Source organism: Pseudopipra pipra, chromosome 12, assembly GCF_036250125.1.
Source record: "Pseudopipra pipra isolate bDixPip1 chromosome 12, bDixPip1.hap1, whole genome shotgun sequence".
Taxonomy (NCBI): Eukaryota; Metazoa; Chordata; class Aves; order Passeriformes; family Pipridae; genus Pseudopipra; species Pseudopipra pipra.
The window spans coordinates 14,404,759-14,423,148 of NC_087560.1; the positions used below are offsets into that span (position 1 = coordinate 14,404,759).

Genomic DNA, 18,390 nt, shown 5'->3' on the forward strand with positions numbered 1-18,390 from the left:
AGGCTGGGAGAACTTCATTTGTATATACAGGAATGAAGTAATAGGGATAAATAATTAAAACACAGTAAAAATTCTGAGCATTACTTGGATGGTTCTGCCACGTGCCCTTGTTTTTTTCTGCACAGTAAAATCTGGAAGGTGGTGAAAGCTGGAATAACCACAGATATGTGTGATTTAAAGCAACAAAATAAGGAGGAAATTAAGCTTTTGAGTAGACAGTGAGAACTGTTGTGCCATTGCAATGTATGCCCTATGGTCCACACAACGTCCAGACTGGATCCCTTTAACACAGGATGGTAAGAAACACATGGAGTAGATGTGCCAAAGATATGGGATGGTTGTCTCTTTTGTGTTCTGCAATAATCTGACTTTTGCTGAGCCTGACAGCAAAATCTCTGTCTCAGAGGCATGACCTTTCCAAGGTTTACACTTCAGGGGGAGTTTCCATTCCCAGGCCCAGAGCTGCAGCCATACTGGGAATCGGCAGCCCTGTTCTTCCTCACCAGTCACTTCCTCAAGTTTTCAGGTTCTCTCCTTCACGTTCCAAGCCCTGTCTCCAAACACATCCCACAGCAGCTCAACTCTGGGTTTATTTACAGATTTTACTGGCATTGCTGCCATTCCAAGTGTTGCCCTGCAGATAAAGAGATCGAGAAGCGCCCTGCCAGTGTTAGTGAGCCAGAACCCTGTGCAGCAGAGCCTTGTGGCACTGCTGTTACAAAACCTCCTCTCCCCAAAAACTCATTTCACCTGCACTCGGTAAATACTCTAGTATTTATTTTTTCTCTTTTATTCTCTATAATCAGTGTTTGATACCTACTCAAAAGAGCCTGAAAGACTGTGAAGGCTTTGGAGATCGCTCTCCCATTGGAAATGAGTCTCTTGTGTTGTCTCTGTATCTCTAAAACCAGCTACCCTGCTGCTGCTACAGCTGGTGTGGCTCCAACAGCGCTATCAGGACGGGGAATCCTACTGCAGAAAGGCTGTTGCTAAGGGCTTTGACACTGTGTCATCTAACTCTGCTCAGGGCAGGTCTAATCACTGCTGTGCTTAAAACCACTGATAGTTCTAGAGACTGGCTTACACTCCACCTGCCAGCATTGCCAGCACTGGTGGAGATGGAAAAAAGCCTCAGCAATCACAGGAAATTCTTAGGGCTGCTTTCCTTGTAGGGACAACATGGTACAAAGTGCTGCTGTTGAAGCTCTGCACTACTGTTTCCTTTCATTGTTTTTTCCAAATTTTCCTTGTCTACTTTTGGACTAAAAGCTTTTCTGAGGAGGATTTCATAGCTGCTTTCTGCCCCCTTCATAAGGGGAACAGGCTTCTGGGTGGGAGGAGAAATGGCAATAAACCAAGTGAAAGCCAAAGTAGAAGAGATTCCTGGGCTCTCACACGTGCTGACACTCAAGTGAGTGCCCTCAGCTTTATCTGCTCACTCTCTGGCCTCTATCAGAGATTCACGTCATTACCCAACTCAATGATTTCCAAGGGGGGATTCTTTCACTATCTCCTTGATATAGGAAAACAAATGCAGGCAAACAGGAAGGTTGGGCACCTGTTCATCACCTCTCCAAGCACATTCAGATAGACTTTGCTAGAAATACCTTTCTGCCAGTCCTCCAGGGCTGCTGGGCTGATGCTTCTTGAAAGCCTTGGCACTTAACATCCACCTCAAACACATTTACAAGGTCACATAACCATGTTGCTCAATCCTCTCCTCACTCTGCCAGCTCCACATTCACTCCACAGGCCACTTCAACTGCATCCTGCCTGAGCATAAAACCTCTCACAAATTCACTACTGCTTTTCTCTCCCCTTTCTCATTTCTCTTCCTGTCTATCTCTGTCCTTACTGAATGCCTCAGACAGAACTGACTGTACCCTCACCACCCTTAGTAAGGATAAGAAATATGAGAAATGTGAGGGTATAAGTGTATGCACTGAGCATATGAAAAGTCTGATCTCAGGTGACTTGCCCACAGTAACACACCATGTCTCAGATTAGCCTTTCAGACATGAAAGATCTTTTGTCTCCTACCATCATAATTTTTTGTCTTCTTTACTTTTATAGCCCCACCACCACCAGTGCAAAACTTCTCTCTACGCCTCCAGATCAGAAGCAGCTTACACACTCCTCATCCCACAGATAACCCTCCAGCTTCCAGAAGGCATGCCAAACCCTTGATTTCTTCATAAATTATGAAATATTTTGTAATCCTTCTAACTCTGTTTTAATTTCTTTAAATTTTAATTAATTCCACTCTGTTCTTCCTGTGCTGCATTTAGTCTTGAGCTAACCTTCTATGGGGGACTATCATATCCAGCTGCAAAAAAAACATTATTAACATTAATAATTCATTTAACTATGAGAAACACTCAGAGATGCAACTGATGTATGAAATCAAGTCACACCTCCCATTTTGGTGTGACTGACAGTAGTTTCCAGGGCTATGTGGGATATACCCCTCAGAGAGGTTCTAAAAGGCAGTGACATTGTAATGCAGTGAGGCACTCAAGTGTTAGCTTTAATCTAGAACAAAGACCAAGACTGAGACAGATACAGCAGCATGAATAATACTCCCAGAGTGGATAATATGTCCTAAGATGCTTGGGTAGTCCACACTGGGGGCCCTGCTGCAAACCTTAGCAGTTGTTAGCACAATGAGGTAAATTAAAGCTCAGGCAGAGAGAATCTCCCCCCCAACAAACTCAAAGCTGCCTGCAGTATAGACATACCCAAAGCCATGATGTGAGGTCAGCCATGAACTGCATCTGCCATAGCCACTGGGTGTGAAAAGTCACAAACTTGAGAACAGCAGCGACTTGCCCTCATACCATCCTTCCAAATATAACCCACTAGCTCACCAAAGGGGAAGAAATAATGGGCAGGCAAAGAAAGGCCTTCAGTTGAAAGCATTGTTTCTCTTTCAAACTGTGATCTGAAATAGATGTAAAACATAAGCTGTAACTAAAAGAAAAAAGCAAACATCTCTTTCAAAATAACAGTCTTACTAAATGAGTTCCCCCCTTTCCATGACATATCAAGTTAAGCTTAGAAGTGGATTTCTCTTTATATAATGCTCATTCACCAATTTTTTCATGCCACATAGGCAGGTACATCTGTGGTAAAACTTCCCATACCAAAGACTACCAAGAGATGGCACCAGGATTTCTGTGTGCCACTTGTTTGTCCAGACCTGTGGAATAACCTTGGTGGATGGTATTCCTCTCTGCCTCATCAATTCTTCATCTATTTTCAAATCTAACGTGAAAGCATCTCTTTTTTCCTTGCCTCTACCTCTTAATTTTCCAATTTCTTCCATCTACTGCTATTAACAGTACAATGCCAGTAAAATGTAATTCTGAAATGCAACTCTATTTGTTCTGCAAAGCAGCACTGAGATAGCATCACTCTGAAATGAGATTTTGTAACTTATTATTAATATTAGAACAGGTCATTCTTTGAGAGAAATCACATAGACCGTAAAAAGAACAGAAGAGAAGGAACTGCATGAAACTGGGACACCTTTGGCTCCAAGATAATTTCTTCTATTACAATGGCTCATTGCATTAAATTTGCACAGTAGGGTTTATTTACCTATCTTAGTGATGCAACCATCCCTGCTTCATGTTATCTGAGATTTTACTCAAGTTGAAGAGACACTTTTTATAAAAAAATTTTCCAGACAACCCTCTTTCTTTTGTTGCTGGCATCATCTTGTTCAGGACGGTATTTACTAGTTTTGTTTAACAGGAATTCTAGGATAAATCCTGTGAGACCAAGGCCAGATGAAAAGCATGTCATTTAGTTGTGACATAGCTCAACAGAAATATTTTGGCCCTTCCTGTGAATTTTCTACAGGGATCAAGTGAACTAAATAGTATCTGCTTATTCTCAAAGCATTGATTAATTCTGACCACATTCCAATAGAATCATGTGTTACTTTCCAATTAAATATCCAGACTGCTCAACATGATTAATGGCAAAACACAGACTAACAAGAGGCATTAAGAATTATCTACTTTTGATCTTCTGTCAGGAGCCATTGCCAAATAAACAAAGAACCCATCACAGCAGCTTCCATATCAGGTTGCAAAGGAACCAATGACCACGTCAGTACATTGAGTTTCTTCTCTTTCTCAAAATACTGTCTGGCAATGGCCAGATATGTTGCATATTCTGTTCTAGCAGAGAGCAGCTGAAACTTTAGCCCAATCCAGGGGATGGAATTGCAGTAAACGTACATGGTGGTCTACCAGCAAGAAGTTATTCAGGATTAAGGATAGGGAAAATCTAACTGCCTGCTCTGGGGTTTAGAGTACATTTGTGGTTGGATCTCTTCCATGTGCCTCTCCATCATTCTTAACAGAAGAGATAAGTCTAGTGTTGGGGTCATCCCCATGACACGTCTCCTCTCTCTGTCTAAACCAGACACAGCCACTGTCATTCTGGTTTCTTCTGTCGGTTTTAAGGTCACAGGAGATCACTTGTACAAGCATTTGTTGATGTGGCACCTTGGACACTTTTCAACACTGTGGGCTCAACACTTAGATTTTATCTTGCTTCAAAAGCACCAGTTTCAAGATGAGAAAACAGAATCCCAGTTGTATGCAAAAAAGTGTTCTAAAAAAGCAGAGCAATATATATGTTCCTTTATTCAAAGCCTAATTTGAAGCTACATACAGCCTGTTAACTTATATCTTCATAATTCCCAGGATATTTGTATTCTCCTTGGTCAATCTGGCATAATATCTGATTAAATATGGCTTTTAGCTTTAGATGTGCTGTCCTGATCACCCTGATATTCCTCTCTTCATTTGCATGAGCTCTGCTTTCTATACTCCAGTAAAAATCTTCCTTTCAGCTCACCCTGTGACAGAAGTAAGGGGTACAGGAATCACTTCAAGACCATAGCAACCGTGCCATCATTATTCTTGCACGTTTCAGATTCACGAGTCATTCCCTACCTCAAATCACTCCTGAGCATTTATCAGCAAAGAAAAGATGCACAACTTGTGATATTCTCCTTCCTCCTGGGTTTTGAGCCCTGACACCAGTTGGAGAGGACACCATTTTCTGAATCTCTCTCAGCAACCCTCTGCCTGACCCAGGCTTGAATACACATCATGCTACTTTCAAGTTGCCCACTCCAGACTCATCCTCCACTTCACAGAGAGAAATAAACATTTTTAAGACACCTCACTTTCTGGAGGCAAACACTTGCCACAGGTGAAGAGAATTTGCTTCTTTTTCCCTTTAGTATGTGAGGAATCCAGATATCCACCTCTGGTGGAATAGAGTTACACTGAAGGATTTCCTCCCTTTAATGAAAAGGGAGATTATCAGCAAGCCTCTGAGGAGCTGGGACTATCCAATAAGCACCAAACATAAGAAGAATTGTGATCAAATGTCAGAAGTGGTTAATGCTGGACATGAGCAAAGGCAGATAATTTCTGCATATCACATTTTCTAGTGAATTAATTTGGCGCCATTCCCAGACCTTTTTTATTCACTTTCCACTTTTAATTAAGTAGTCAAACTTTACTGGAACAGCCCAGTGTAGAAAGCCAAGTATTGTGAATACTCACAGAAAGAGTTTTTATTTCTGACAAATACTCACTCTTGTTGCAATCTCTCATACAAGGTTTATGTGAACAATTACCATGAGCCACTCTGCTCAGTATGATAAATAGATGTGCTCATAGAGCTTTGAGAAATAAAGACATTTTAAAAGACTCTTCAAATTGCTTTAATAAAACTGCCCACCAATCTTTTAACAGAAGAAAAAGGAAACATAATGGAGGGAACGACGCAGACACTTGTCATCCCACCATTTGCCATTTTCTAAAGCACAGGTCTTCCTCATATGAAAGGAGAATAAAACCTGGTTCTTTATTTTCAGCCACTTTGATACTTTATCTTCAACTTGAGGAGTCCTAGAAGAGCCTGCACATCATGTAGGCACAAACACACAGCCTCCAAAGCCATTGATGAGGATACCTAATACTTGACAACCTGGAGACCCATACGGAAGAGACCCGGATCCTGGTTGACTAGAGAACAAACTTCTTCCACTGTCACATTCCACATCCTACAACACATCCAAATACCTCTCAGAACAAGTAAGCTGGGAAAACAAGCAGCAGTGTTGAAAGGGACACTGGAAAGCAGGAGAAGGGTAGGAGCTATGGAACAAATGGGGAGTAATTAAGATGAAAGGTGAAAAGAGCAGTGACCATTGCACTGTGTGGGGCATCAGAGATGCTACATTAGAGAAGGTGTTGATGGAGTGAAGATTTGAGCATCCCACACACACTCATATCCGATATCCCAGCTACTGACATAAACAGAGCTGAGAGAAACAGAACATCATCTGGTTTTATTTTAAACTGTCCCTGCAAAAGGTATCAGAAAACCCTTTCCGCAGCACAGCATCATGAGAGACGGGCAAGACAGCCTTGAATCTCTGACTCACTTGGATTTCATGGTGGTTAACTCAAGAGATCTCTATACCTCAGAGAGTTTTGTGGTTTTTTTCCATGTATCTTTTACCTCAGATATGGGTAGTTCTGGAAAGATCTACAATTATGGCACCAGCAACCTGAAGACCTCAAATGCCTAACTAAAGCCTATAAAGTCCATGAGTCACAGTCCCAGGGGAATCAGAGATACTTGGCATATACCCAGAGAAGGTCAATTGGAGCATGGGGAGACTATTTCTAAATAACCCAGAGCTTTGCCACTGGGAAAAATAAATAGAACTCTGTATCTAGTTTCCACATCTTAGCTGGCTAAATAAATAGCTCTCACAGGGCACTCTCCAGGGCAGATTCTTAAAGTGACCTTGGTCCTGCTGCTGCCCAGAACAGGGGAACACGAGTGTACCCACAAGAGAAGTGGTGCATTTTCAATGCTGCATTCCTGGCAGCTGATCAGAGAGCAAGGGTAATCTCAGCTCCCACAGTTGCCAGCTGTTCCTTCCCAGCAGAAAGGCAAACCATGGTGGCACATAGTTATGGAGAGAAGGTATCAAGAGCAAATACAAAGCGAGGCTCAGAGGACTTCAGGGACAACACTGGAGTTTTCCTCTGTAGGCAGGTTATAGACTAATGTTCTCTATGAGTTCCATACTAATACCAAAAAAGACGCAGATGTTTTTGTGAGCAACTACACCAAAATACCCCACTCCAGATTTCAGCACAGCCACAGCAACTATGGGAAGATCTGCACCAGTGTCAGATTGCCAGGAGCACGCGCTGGGCTAGACAAAGCACATGACTCTTTTTATCCTTTCTCCCAATCTCAGAAAACCCACCTATAAGATCCCTACCCCAGTCACTTCACAAATTTATGGTTAGAGCAACTCAAAACATAGAAAGACAATTTCACATGTACCCACCTCAATTTCTGATGAACTGTAAAGATGCTTGGGATTTTCATAGCATAGCTATCTGAGGCATTCCTAAAACTGGGAAAGAAGACCTGTAGCCCACCCTACAGTCTATACTTCTAGTCTCAAGACCTAAATTCTTGTCAAAATCTCCTGGAGCCACTTTCCCCAGTGAGAGCAGTGCTCCCAAATGGACTGCAAGCAAGAACAATTTCTACTGAATAGTAAGAAACTGGTGTTGTGAACTGGGTTGCAAGTGTGAATTAAAACAAAACAGGTTCGTGTTGTTCTTCTGATGTGAAACAGACTGTCTCCACTCTGCCATTGACCTTCTCGGGCACCCCCAGTTACAAAACAAAAGGCCCAGCTCTGAACCTTGGCCAGGCCAGCTGAGTGGCCACCAGGCTTCAGCTGATTTACAGTTCTTGTTCATTAGACCACGTGTAAGTGGGAGCCAAATCACCTTTTCTGTGAGCTAGGTCACAGAAAGGTTTTATGCTCTGATTGCACACTCATACAAATATGTTTTAAGAAAAGCACAAATATTTTAGGAAATAAAAAGATAAATAGGAAACTGAACTAGCAATGACAAGCTCAGGTAGACAACAATTAATGTATGAGATACCTTTTTTCAAAGGAAAATAAAAGCTTTTCAGTAATAAATAAAAAGGCTTATTAGCAATAAACCTGAGGTTTTATTGAGAACAATTTTGAGTTTGCTCTTCTGATGTGTGTCTGTGTCCCGAATGGAAAAAAGGTCCACTGAAGAGTTTAAAACAATTCTTGTATATCAGATAAAAGGAAGAAAAAGCTAAATATTGCATATTGACAATCCGGAATAATTGAAAACAAAAGCAACGTGTTTCTCTGAAGGCTATTTCTTTCTCTTTCTTCTTATAAGTGAGTATTCTAGACTACTTTGCAGCCTACATTACAGCAACCCTCAGCACTCACTGCATCTCCAAATGAATTTCAACAAAAAGCCAGGCTAGAAATGTGTGACAGATACCAAGTTTTTCACTTTCCCCAGAGGAAACATCAAATGGAAAAAAGCACTTTTGCACAAAATTCATTTTAAAAACCTTTGTGCAGCCAGTCCCATTGCTTAACAGGGAACTGATACAGGCAAAAGTCCTATTACACACAGATCCTGACCTATAAGGCTACCATAGAAGTAGAACTAACACTATTCTAATCATAGCCAATACCTCCATAGGAAGGAAACCAGGGAATTGAGTGGAATTTGCTTAGTTAAGCATGGGCTTGGACCCATCAGTCATTTTTGGTTGCCTCAGAATTCAAGCCCAGCTCTGGGTCTAACTCATCCTGGGCACCCCTGTCATACACAAAGCAGTTCTCCAGGCTCCCTAAGTCTCAAAATTATAACATGAGGTCTTAGGGAAATGTTGAAGGATGCTCAGATATCCTAGAAATAATACTGTAGCAATAATATTCTTTGAGTTCCTCTCTGTTGGAAACATTCTGGTAACACACTTTTGGACAGACCACGTAGAGGAGTCTCAGGTACTCTAAGAGATAACAGAAGTTGTGAAGCACTTCCAGGTACTGAGCACTGTACTAGAAAGCCAAAAGCATAGGCTAAAAGTGAGTTGGCTCCCATCAACAGGGCAGCTGCAATTCAAATTCCTTCCCATGCAATGTATTGTGTAACTGGTGATACTGGGAGAACTAGTATCAGTCTTCGGTGGTAGCATCAGGATGGACATTATTTACTGGTACCCTCACCCAGAATGACTGGCCTCCACTTCAACCACAACTAAGCAAGTAGTGGCCAAACTGTTGTGCCGTGTCTGTCCATCCCTCTCACCTACACGCGATGCTCAGCCTGGAACTGCTTCCTCAGTGGTCACCAGCCATGGACCTCACCCATGTGAGGTCCATGCAGAAGCCAAAGCCAACTGAATGCTGCCATGTCCTTGCTGAGATGTGCATGAGGAAGTAGAGTGTGCTCCACAAACCACTGCATGTCTCAGCAGGAGAACTGGCAGGTTCTGTGTTGCTTAAGCAAATGGGATTGTGTGGGCACAGCTCACAGCAGTAAATTCTTCCTCCTATTTTTAAAGAGCAAGTCACAGAAATGTGTCCTTCTGCAGTGTTTTCCACATTACGAAGTTTGCCTTGAAAGGCATCTGAGGAAGTGGTCATTTGGCATTAAGATGGAGATATAAAATGGACTTGCTGTCTTCAGAAAAGAACTATTTGAAATATGTGGGATGGGCTTAAAACCAGATGCAGATTAATACTAGTAAGAACTGTCATACTTCAAAAATATCATGATGACTTGCATATCATCATGACTGTCTGGAAAAGGAGGATGAGGCAAGTACTGCCACGATTCCACTGTACCTGCCCCCAAGGCTGGTGGTGGCAGGAGGTTCTTGCTAAGGGGTAAATGGGAGTAGTTTTTTGCTGCCAGCACAAGCTTCTCAAAACCCAGTCGTGGCTGGGGAACAAAGGAAGATGCCTTGCAATCAAACTGCCATCCCTGTATAGGGTACACTACAAACAAATGGCCACCAGCATGAATCATATGATGAATCATGGCATTAATGTGTCCTTCAGGGAACTATTTCTGCCTCTTAAAAAACCCTGCAGATTTAAAGTGAGTGGAAACTGCATACATTTCTGATTTCTATGCCTCTTCAAGTGGAACCAAAATTTTATTTCTTGCTGTCCTGGAAAGATGAGTTCCCTGGGGCTACTGCCTACCTGACCGTCCTGACGTGTCTCTTGCTGTAGGGAGTGATGACTTTGAAAAGCAGCTCCATGGCTCCATTGATGCCAAGCATAGTTCCTGTGGTAACTAAGGCAATAAAAGAAAAAAGCAGTCAGCTCTGAAGCAGGAAGTCTGTTAATGTGTTTTAGAGGAGATGTGGGGAAGGGAGTAGCTGCCCCCGAGGCTGTGAACTCTCTGGACTCCCATCTGGACTCCACAGGTCACCTTACAAACACAGAAAGTGAAGCATTAAGCTGTCTGTGGATGCAACCAGAGCCAAGATCAGGTGAAAAAGAAGTCCTGCAGCTCTTTCTCAAGTTCCCCAAAGCCCCTTTTCCTGTAGATATTGTACTCTCCAGATAACAAATTGTAATTAAATAAGGTCTTCTCCCAGAAAAATGACAAATTCATCCCACATTTTCTACATGCAACTCCATGAGGACAGTTCATTTCATAGGGTCTTGGAGGGCAGAGTTTTCTTTCTCTGCTATTATTCAGCAGGATCGAAGTGAGGTTTGGGGGCAGGGGTGCTTCTGAATGCAGCTTAATTTCATCTAGGCCAATTTTCCCTTTAATCCTTTGCTTCTTAACACACTAGGAACTTTCATAGATAAATTTTACAATCAATTCCAAAAATGCCTGATGCATAAACTAGGTGTTTAGCAAGACTTCCCCACTATGAGACAGCATCTCTGTGTAATGAAGGGACAAAAAACAGCCCTGAAATATTAAATGCAAGCGACCAAGGTGAAAGGATCAGTAATCAACAGCAGCCAGGGGAGCTGGCTGCCTTCCCACTGCTGGGTTTTGGCTGTTTTGTAGATATCTCCCAGTGGTCATCAGAGAGCTGCCAGAGGGCCCATCATCTCCTCTCATCCTTCCGTGTCCCTGCCAAGCTCTCCTGTGATGGAAAGCTTTGCAAGGCTTGCCAACTACATCCACACTTGCCTGTAATTCATTAGAGACAGGGTGGTGGGCAAGGCTGTTTGAATTCATCCTGCCCCAGAGCAGGACATGGGCAGCCAGACACATCTGGTTATAGTGAAAGGAGCATCTCAGAGTGAAGAACTGGTTCATGAGATGAGACAAGGACTCATCTTTTTTACTTTCGTACCTAAGCACTCAGAGTATAATATGCTTCTGAATTCCCTATAGTTCCACTCCATAAACATAATTTTTAAGGTTGGGAACATGTAATCCCCTAGTTTGGTACCACATCCACATAGACTTTCACCTAACTTCCCCTGCATCTTGCCAGCTGGGCCACAGAGCCCACAAAGCCAAATCTACTCATGGAGGGGAAGCACATCTGGAGAGTGCAGGAGGTACGTGGAGAATAATAGACTTGCTCCAGCAAAGGTGCAGAGCTGGGGTTCTGGGGTCTGACATTAACAGAAAGGAGGTCAGGCTGCAATGTGCATCCTAAAACCTCTGCAAAAACTCCAGCTGAACTGGAATGCAGGTGCACTGAAGCAGGGAGCTGGGAAGTGTGTAGATCATATTTTGGGTGGGAGGCAGCCCAGGGTCACTGCGCAGCTGTGAAACCCAAATAAAGGCACGTTTCATCTTCTGGCCTTGGCTGCATTTTCAGCCACACTCAGCCTTTCAAATACTGCTTATCATGGGTAGAGGGGTTGAGTGTTGAGGTTTGGATGCTTGCCTGAGAAAGCCCATTGCGTGAAAGTAACTCCTGTACGTAGAGAAGGGACCTGCAGGGCAGGGCGCCAGGAGTGTTAAATCTCAGGATGCATATATTAGACTCAGACAGGATGGCCATCAAGAATTATATGCTGGGTGAGGGATGTGGAGAAGGAGAGGAAAGGGTTAGAGTGAGCAAAGGGAAATTTGTGCTGACAAGCTCAGTGCTTCATAGCAGGGAAAGCCTGTATGAATCTCTAATGATCCCAGGAGAGAATACTGGAAATCCCATTGCCTGAATCATTTAACATGAGGGCATTGCCAACCAAGAAAAGCTGGGAGAGTGCACGGGTGGGGGAATATTAGACAGAAGACCAGGATCTAATATCTGCTTCCTGGGGGACCTTGAATGTGTAACTGATTTTTCTCTCACTCTGCTTCTCCGCCCATTTTTCCTTCCTCATGGAGCTGCTCTGAGGATCAATACAATCAACAGTAGTGAGACATTTGGCTGTTATGGTAATGGGAGCTGCATAGAGACTTAAAGTACCCAAATCTCAGAGCAAAAGAATTGACTGTCTTTCTTTTAGAATAGGAGATCATTGCCATGAATATTTTTCACTACAGCACTTTTATTTCCATAGTCTGTAGATGAAATGCACTGTAAAGGCTGCATAGGCCTCTAGAGGAGCCCCTTTTTCTATGGTTGTTCTGGCTTTTGTGCCTGATTCTGTACATTAATGGTGCATGCAGATACTAACCTTATCAGGACTAATGTTTCTTTGCATTGAAATGACTAAAGAAGAACTCTGGCAGCTATCACACAGAGAAAAAGAGGAAAATCCTGGCACTCACCATTAGAAGCACAAACCCTCAGGACCCAGAGGCAGTGGGTGAGGGGCAGGTGGTGGTCCAGGTTTCTTCTTGTCAAGCTCAGTATTATATCAGTGGCTTCTGCCTTCTGCACTTTCAGGCCAAACTTCCTATCTGTGAAAAGCAAATAAGAATCAAAGGCATTCATTTGTATCAATGAGTTAAACCAGCATTAATCCCACCAAAAACAGGAAAATATGGGATTGCCTGCAGTCATCATATACAAATCATAGAATAGTTTGGGTAGAAAGGGACCTTTAAAGCCCACCTAGTCCAACCCCCCAGCAATGAGTTGCACTAGAACAGGTTACTCAGAGCCCCATCCAACCTGACCTTGAATGTTTCCAGACATGGGGCACCCATCACCTCTTTGGACAATCCGTGCCAGTGCCTCACCACCTTCACCATAAAAGTATTTCTTCCTTATATCCTGTCTGAATCTATCCTCTTTCAGTTTAAAACCATTACTCCGTGTCCGATAGCAACAGGCCCTACTAAAAAGTCTGTCCCCACCTTTCTTGTAAGCCCCCTTTAACTACTGGAAGGCCACAATAAGGTCATCCTTAGTTTTGAGCCCCCCACCCAAGAAATCCCCCCATCACCCAGCAGTACCTCGTTGGCCAACCCTGGCCAGCAGGCGCAGCAGGGGCAGGAGGGTGCTGTGGTCGGGGGGCTCGGTCCGGGCGGCGGCAGAGAGGGCCTGCAGCAACGCCTCACTGCCCCCTTTGCTGATCACATACTGGATCCTCCGTCCAGTCCCTGGGGAAAAGAGAACAAACCGCTCAGAGCATCCCTTCCCTGAGCCACAGCTACCACAAACCCTCAGCACACAGTTTCCATGGCCTTTCAACAGTATTTTAGGGCTATAAATCCAAGAGCGTTTGCAGAATTGGCCGTGGATCTCAGGTGCCCCTGGCCTGGAGACACGGTTAATGGCTGAGTGGTGGAACTATGTGCTCTGCTGCCTGTTACTACAACAGTCATTGTCTTCCTAAACCCACATGATGCAGAAGTTTTTCACTGTGCATTGAAATGTGGCAGAGAGGAATAAGCAGAGACACAGACAGGTTTCAAAGGAGCAGAAGGCTCAGTGATCTTTTCTTAGATATTGGAAATTAAACAAGGAAAGGACTAAAGCTTCAACGGGCTTCTGCCAAATGAAAAGGAAGCCTAGGGAAGCCTTGGAGACAGCTTTCATATAAATCTAGGTCTCCAAAGAAACCACAGTCTAATCCTGTGAGCCCCACTGTGTTAACAAATATTGACCCATGGGCGACTTGGGCAGCGACTTCAGGCTCTGTAGTTGGAGGATGCTGCTTGTTCAGTTCCTGGAGGGGGGCAGTGACTCCTATCTCCATGTAGACAATCCTTCCACCCAGCTGAGGAACGGGGCTGCAGGGGTCCAAAAGAGAGGCCCAGATGGACAGACGATGCCTGTGGTGGGACTTCAAGCAGTGAGGAACCCAAGAAGCTCCAGCACTCCCCACTGTAGCCCCCACAGACTGGCAGCTTGGCTGGCTTGGGAGTTGTTTAGCAAATGACATTTTTATGTGGAGGAAGGAAAAGAAACTTTCTTATCTTTTTTCAGTTCTTTTGCTAATTCACTTATTATTTTGATGTGGCCTGGGCACATGCAGTGATATCTCTTCCCTGCAGGCCAAGGTGTAGGTGCTTTCTGGGGAGAGAGTCCATTAGAGAGTCCCTGGGTTCTGGGAAATCAAGCTCCTCGTCCTGTCCCACAGCCCTCTCTCCAATGGTACTGGTGAGTATTTCTAGTGGTTGACTGACAGGGATTATGAAGTACTTTGAAACCCACGATCATCTTTTAACAACAAAAAAAAAATTGAAACTTTCTCTGGGTCTTTTTTTTTCTTTAACTCACTGAATAAGCTCAGTTTTCCAAACATAGGAGTAGTGACTGCTGATCTATACATACAATTCGTATTTTGTTCACCTTGCAAACACCTGGCCAAGTTTATGCAGGAATGAATTCCCTGACATGCTTGAGGACCCCTTTCTTACCACAGTCCACAGCCATTGTCCCAGACCTCTGTTTCCTTACCCAGAGACAGCAAGTCGGTGAGGACACTGAGAATGTTCAGGATGACATCCTTGTCACAGGAGCTCTGAAATGAAAACACACCAAATTCAAGAATCAGCTCAGAACAGTGAAGTTCATGCTGCACAGGGCTGCAGTGCATACAGTGCAGAGGCACTGAGATCCTTGTTTGGATACTGAGCACTTTCTGTGCCATCTGGCCAGTAAATTTGTGGAAACATATTGGTAACACATTTCAAAAGCCTCTGACAGATCATACTACACAATATTTAATACATGGTAGCAATGCTGTAGAATTTACATACAAATTCTAAATTAAAGCTCTCCTTTTTGGTTTGATCTGGCTACCTCAAAGTTGAGGAAATTCTGTATCACACAGAAATGTTAAATGTGAGGTGGTTTTCCACGACAGCATCTCTTATTACTGGCAATTGAAGAACAAAATATTTAAATTACATTAATCCAATTTACAAGAAAATTCTCCTGTCTTTGCAGCTACAACCATGTGAAAGTTTTGAATTTGAAGAGCAGAAAAATGCCCTAAATTTATTTTTAAACTTAAATCATTTAATTTTAAGACCAAATAACAAACACACTTTAACATCACATATTCTGCATTAGAGTCACTTTAAATTTTGCACTAGAGGAAATAAGATATACTGTACTTGAGGAGAAAACAACACATAATATTGACCATTCATCTGTGTGATACGTTAGACCCCTTCTTTAATCCTGCTCCAAACAGATTTCACTGCTGTGATTGAAGAATTAATCACCAGTCTGTATTGCTGCATGAGGGATTTGGGTTAAGTTCTGGATATCATAATTTCTGAACAGATACAATACAATACAAATTCCCAATATAACAGAAAGCTTACATTTGTGTAGCCTTGGTCCCAAAGAACCTCAGGATCATATAAACTATAATAGAACAACTTTATCTCCAATTAAATTATGACAATAGGATAATATCTTAAAAATATATGGCTCCTATATTTCTAAACATGGAACTGCTTCAGAAATTTAACCTACTAGTATCTGTTCTGGATATAGGGGATCATTTTACCAGCCAAATTGATTCAACCATCCTCTGACATATTTAACATTATGCAACTGAATATTTAAGACAAGGAATTGAGAAGTAACATCTAGCAAAAAGAAACTCTAGAAAGAATATGAGGGAAATCTAATTCAGGTCTGTAATAATGGCTACTAATTCAAATGGACACTTTTTTTCCAGTATATTCCTAAGAAAGTCACAGCATAAGCTGACACGGTGCTGAGGGTTGTGTAGTTAATGAAGGAGCTGTAGTGCATACCTCCTCCTTTTTTTTAGTTGGGGAGGGTATGCATGGAGTGTGACATAGGGATGAAGCAGGAAAATGGTCACTCTTCAGTCAGAGCAGGTGACTGTCAGCCTGGAGAAACAGATTTCCTTCTCTGTCACAGAAATCCTGTAGGATGCTCAGCAGCTCCCTTCAGCCAAATCTTCTGTATTGGCAAACTGTACGTGCCATTTTCTGCACAAAATATCTACATTAGTGCCAATGTTTCCTAGCTTCTGTGTGCTAAACATTGTGCATATTCTTAGATTTCTTTTTTTTAATCACAGTTATTAAAAAACTCCAAATCTCTGAAAACCAGACGTCCCATCACACTGGTGTCAGTCAATTACCAGTGCTATCAAACTTTCACTGCTCAATACATATTTCATAGTGGCATAAGCGAGGAACAGGGACAAGAGTATCAGCAGGGGAGTGAGAGAAAAGAACAAGATGTGGTTGGGGAAGGGGAAGGAAGAAAGGAAGAAAGAGGAGTCAGGTGAGGATGAGAGATTGGAGCAAACAGGCAGAGAATCACTTCTGAAATAGGGACTCAGGGGAGGAGTGTCTGTGAGCACTGCTGCCTTTACTTTTGCTCTTAGCTAAAATCCACAGGCAAAGTACTTGTCTCATCCCCATCTCAGAGCTGGCCCACACCCAGAGCGAGCCCCTGCTGTTTCCATTCGTTATTAACTCAACAAGCAGAGATCTCTGCACGGAACATAAAAGTTCAGCCCTTTTATGATCTCTGTTGAAATCAAAAGGCTTGGTATTAGGATAGGATTACTGCTCCTTTCAGAGCCAAGACAACCAGAATACGTGGCTTTAATGAAATCCAATAACTCTTGGTTCACCAACTATTGCCACCCTCACCTTAGAGAGTCCAAATTTGTGCTACTGGCTCAAGGGACCACAGAATGAGTAAAGTCTGCAGCAGGGTCAGAGCAGCTCTGCATGATGTTACTTTTAGAGGTAAGACATATAGTTTTAGTCCTCCATTAATCTTCTTAATTCATGTCTTTGTTCATTAGTCCACATTCCTGAACTAGCTCAATCCTCCAAGAGCAAACAAAGAGCATTCAGAGCTCTTTTCCCAAGAGTTTCTTGGCATTTTTTAGCATAGGGACTTAACAGTCAGGGGCAGGCTGTCAGGAGTGATGAGTATCCATCAAATGTACTGACTCCAGGAAGAGTTAATGTTCTCAGCACCTTTTTAAGAATCAGGATTGGCTAAATCAGACTGTCCTCTGGTTTTGTCTTGCTGCCTCTCAGTATCCCTTTCCTCTGTAGGTGGATGGATTACACATTAAGGTTTCAGTAATGAAGTCTTCATTGATTTATGCTCCTATTACACTGGGTTGTTTATTTTAACTGATTGGATTGTGGGTTCCTAAGCCATTAACACAAATAGTGATGACATAAGATATCCTCTGACTTTCCATGAGCTTTATCCAGGGACTCAGGCGAACAAAGAACTTGAGGGGACATGAAAGATCAACCTTTAAAATGTGAAAGTTAAAGTTGGGTTATACTGCCAAATATTTTACCTGAATATTTACTTTTGAGGTTTTAACACTAAAATTCTGACTGTGTTAGTGCCTCATTGCTCCCCTTCCTCCAGTGCACTAGAGAGGGAGTTGGATGACTTGTATATTGGCTGAAACAGTGATAAAACCGTGAAACAGTGGATAAAACCCTAGTCCCATTACAAATTCTAATATATTTCCCACTAACTTTAGTGGCACCACTGAATAATACACAATACTGCAGAATAACACAGCTCCAATTTATAATAGCAAGACAACACTGAAAAAAACAATCCTAAAGTTGCTATTGTCTTGCTAGATGCCTGTTGAAAAGAAACAGCTGAGATTTTGATTAATTACCTTAAGGTTTCCAAAGCCATCAAAGATGTTTGGACATTGAAATCTATTTTAATCGATTGTTTAAATTAATACACATACCAAACTGTTTGTGGATGAATTGCCAACAAATTCATTCATAAAAAATATTCTGTAAATCTTTTTGAACAGTAAGTACAAATGAGAAAATCACAACTTGTGCCCGATCTAAAAAAGATGAATAGAGTAATTTCTTTAATGCAAATTTCTTATCCTGCTCCAGTAAAAATAAACACATTAGTTATTTTTATTGAAAGAGATGTTTGATGGTTTAAGAACAAACCATAACCAAAGAGAGAAGTAAAATTCCTCTTGCTGAGCATTTTCCATTCCTGCCAGCACTTACGAATGTTACATACAGCATCTACACACACACAAACTAATGAAGATGCATTCACTGTATATGGGTGGAATGAGAGCAGAGAAAAGTTTCCAGAGGCTCAAGTCAGATTACAAAACCACTGACC

General features: G+C 42.4%; 1 protein-coding gene across 1 annotated transcript in view; it reads right to left on the bottom strand.

Annotated features, from left to right (window-relative positions):
* Positions 1 to 18,390, bottom strand: part of AGBL1 (AGBL carboxypeptidase 1) — a 286,378-nt gene that overhangs the window by 252,429 nt on the left and 15,559 nt on the right. Inside the window, exons 2-5 of the mRNA XM_064669024.1 lie at positions 14,704 to 14,767; positions 13,254 to 13,400; positions 12,624 to 12,755; positions 10,124 to 10,217 (exon numbers count right to left, since the gene is read on the bottom strand). Coding sequence (XP_064525094.1) covers positions 10,124 to 10,217; positions 12,624 to 12,755; positions 13,254 to 13,400; positions 14,704 to 14,767 — 437 coding nt within the window. The remainder of the gene's footprint in view (positions 1 to 10,123; positions 10,218 to 12,623; positions 12,756 to 13,253; positions 13,401 to 14,703; positions 14,768 to 18,390) is intronic.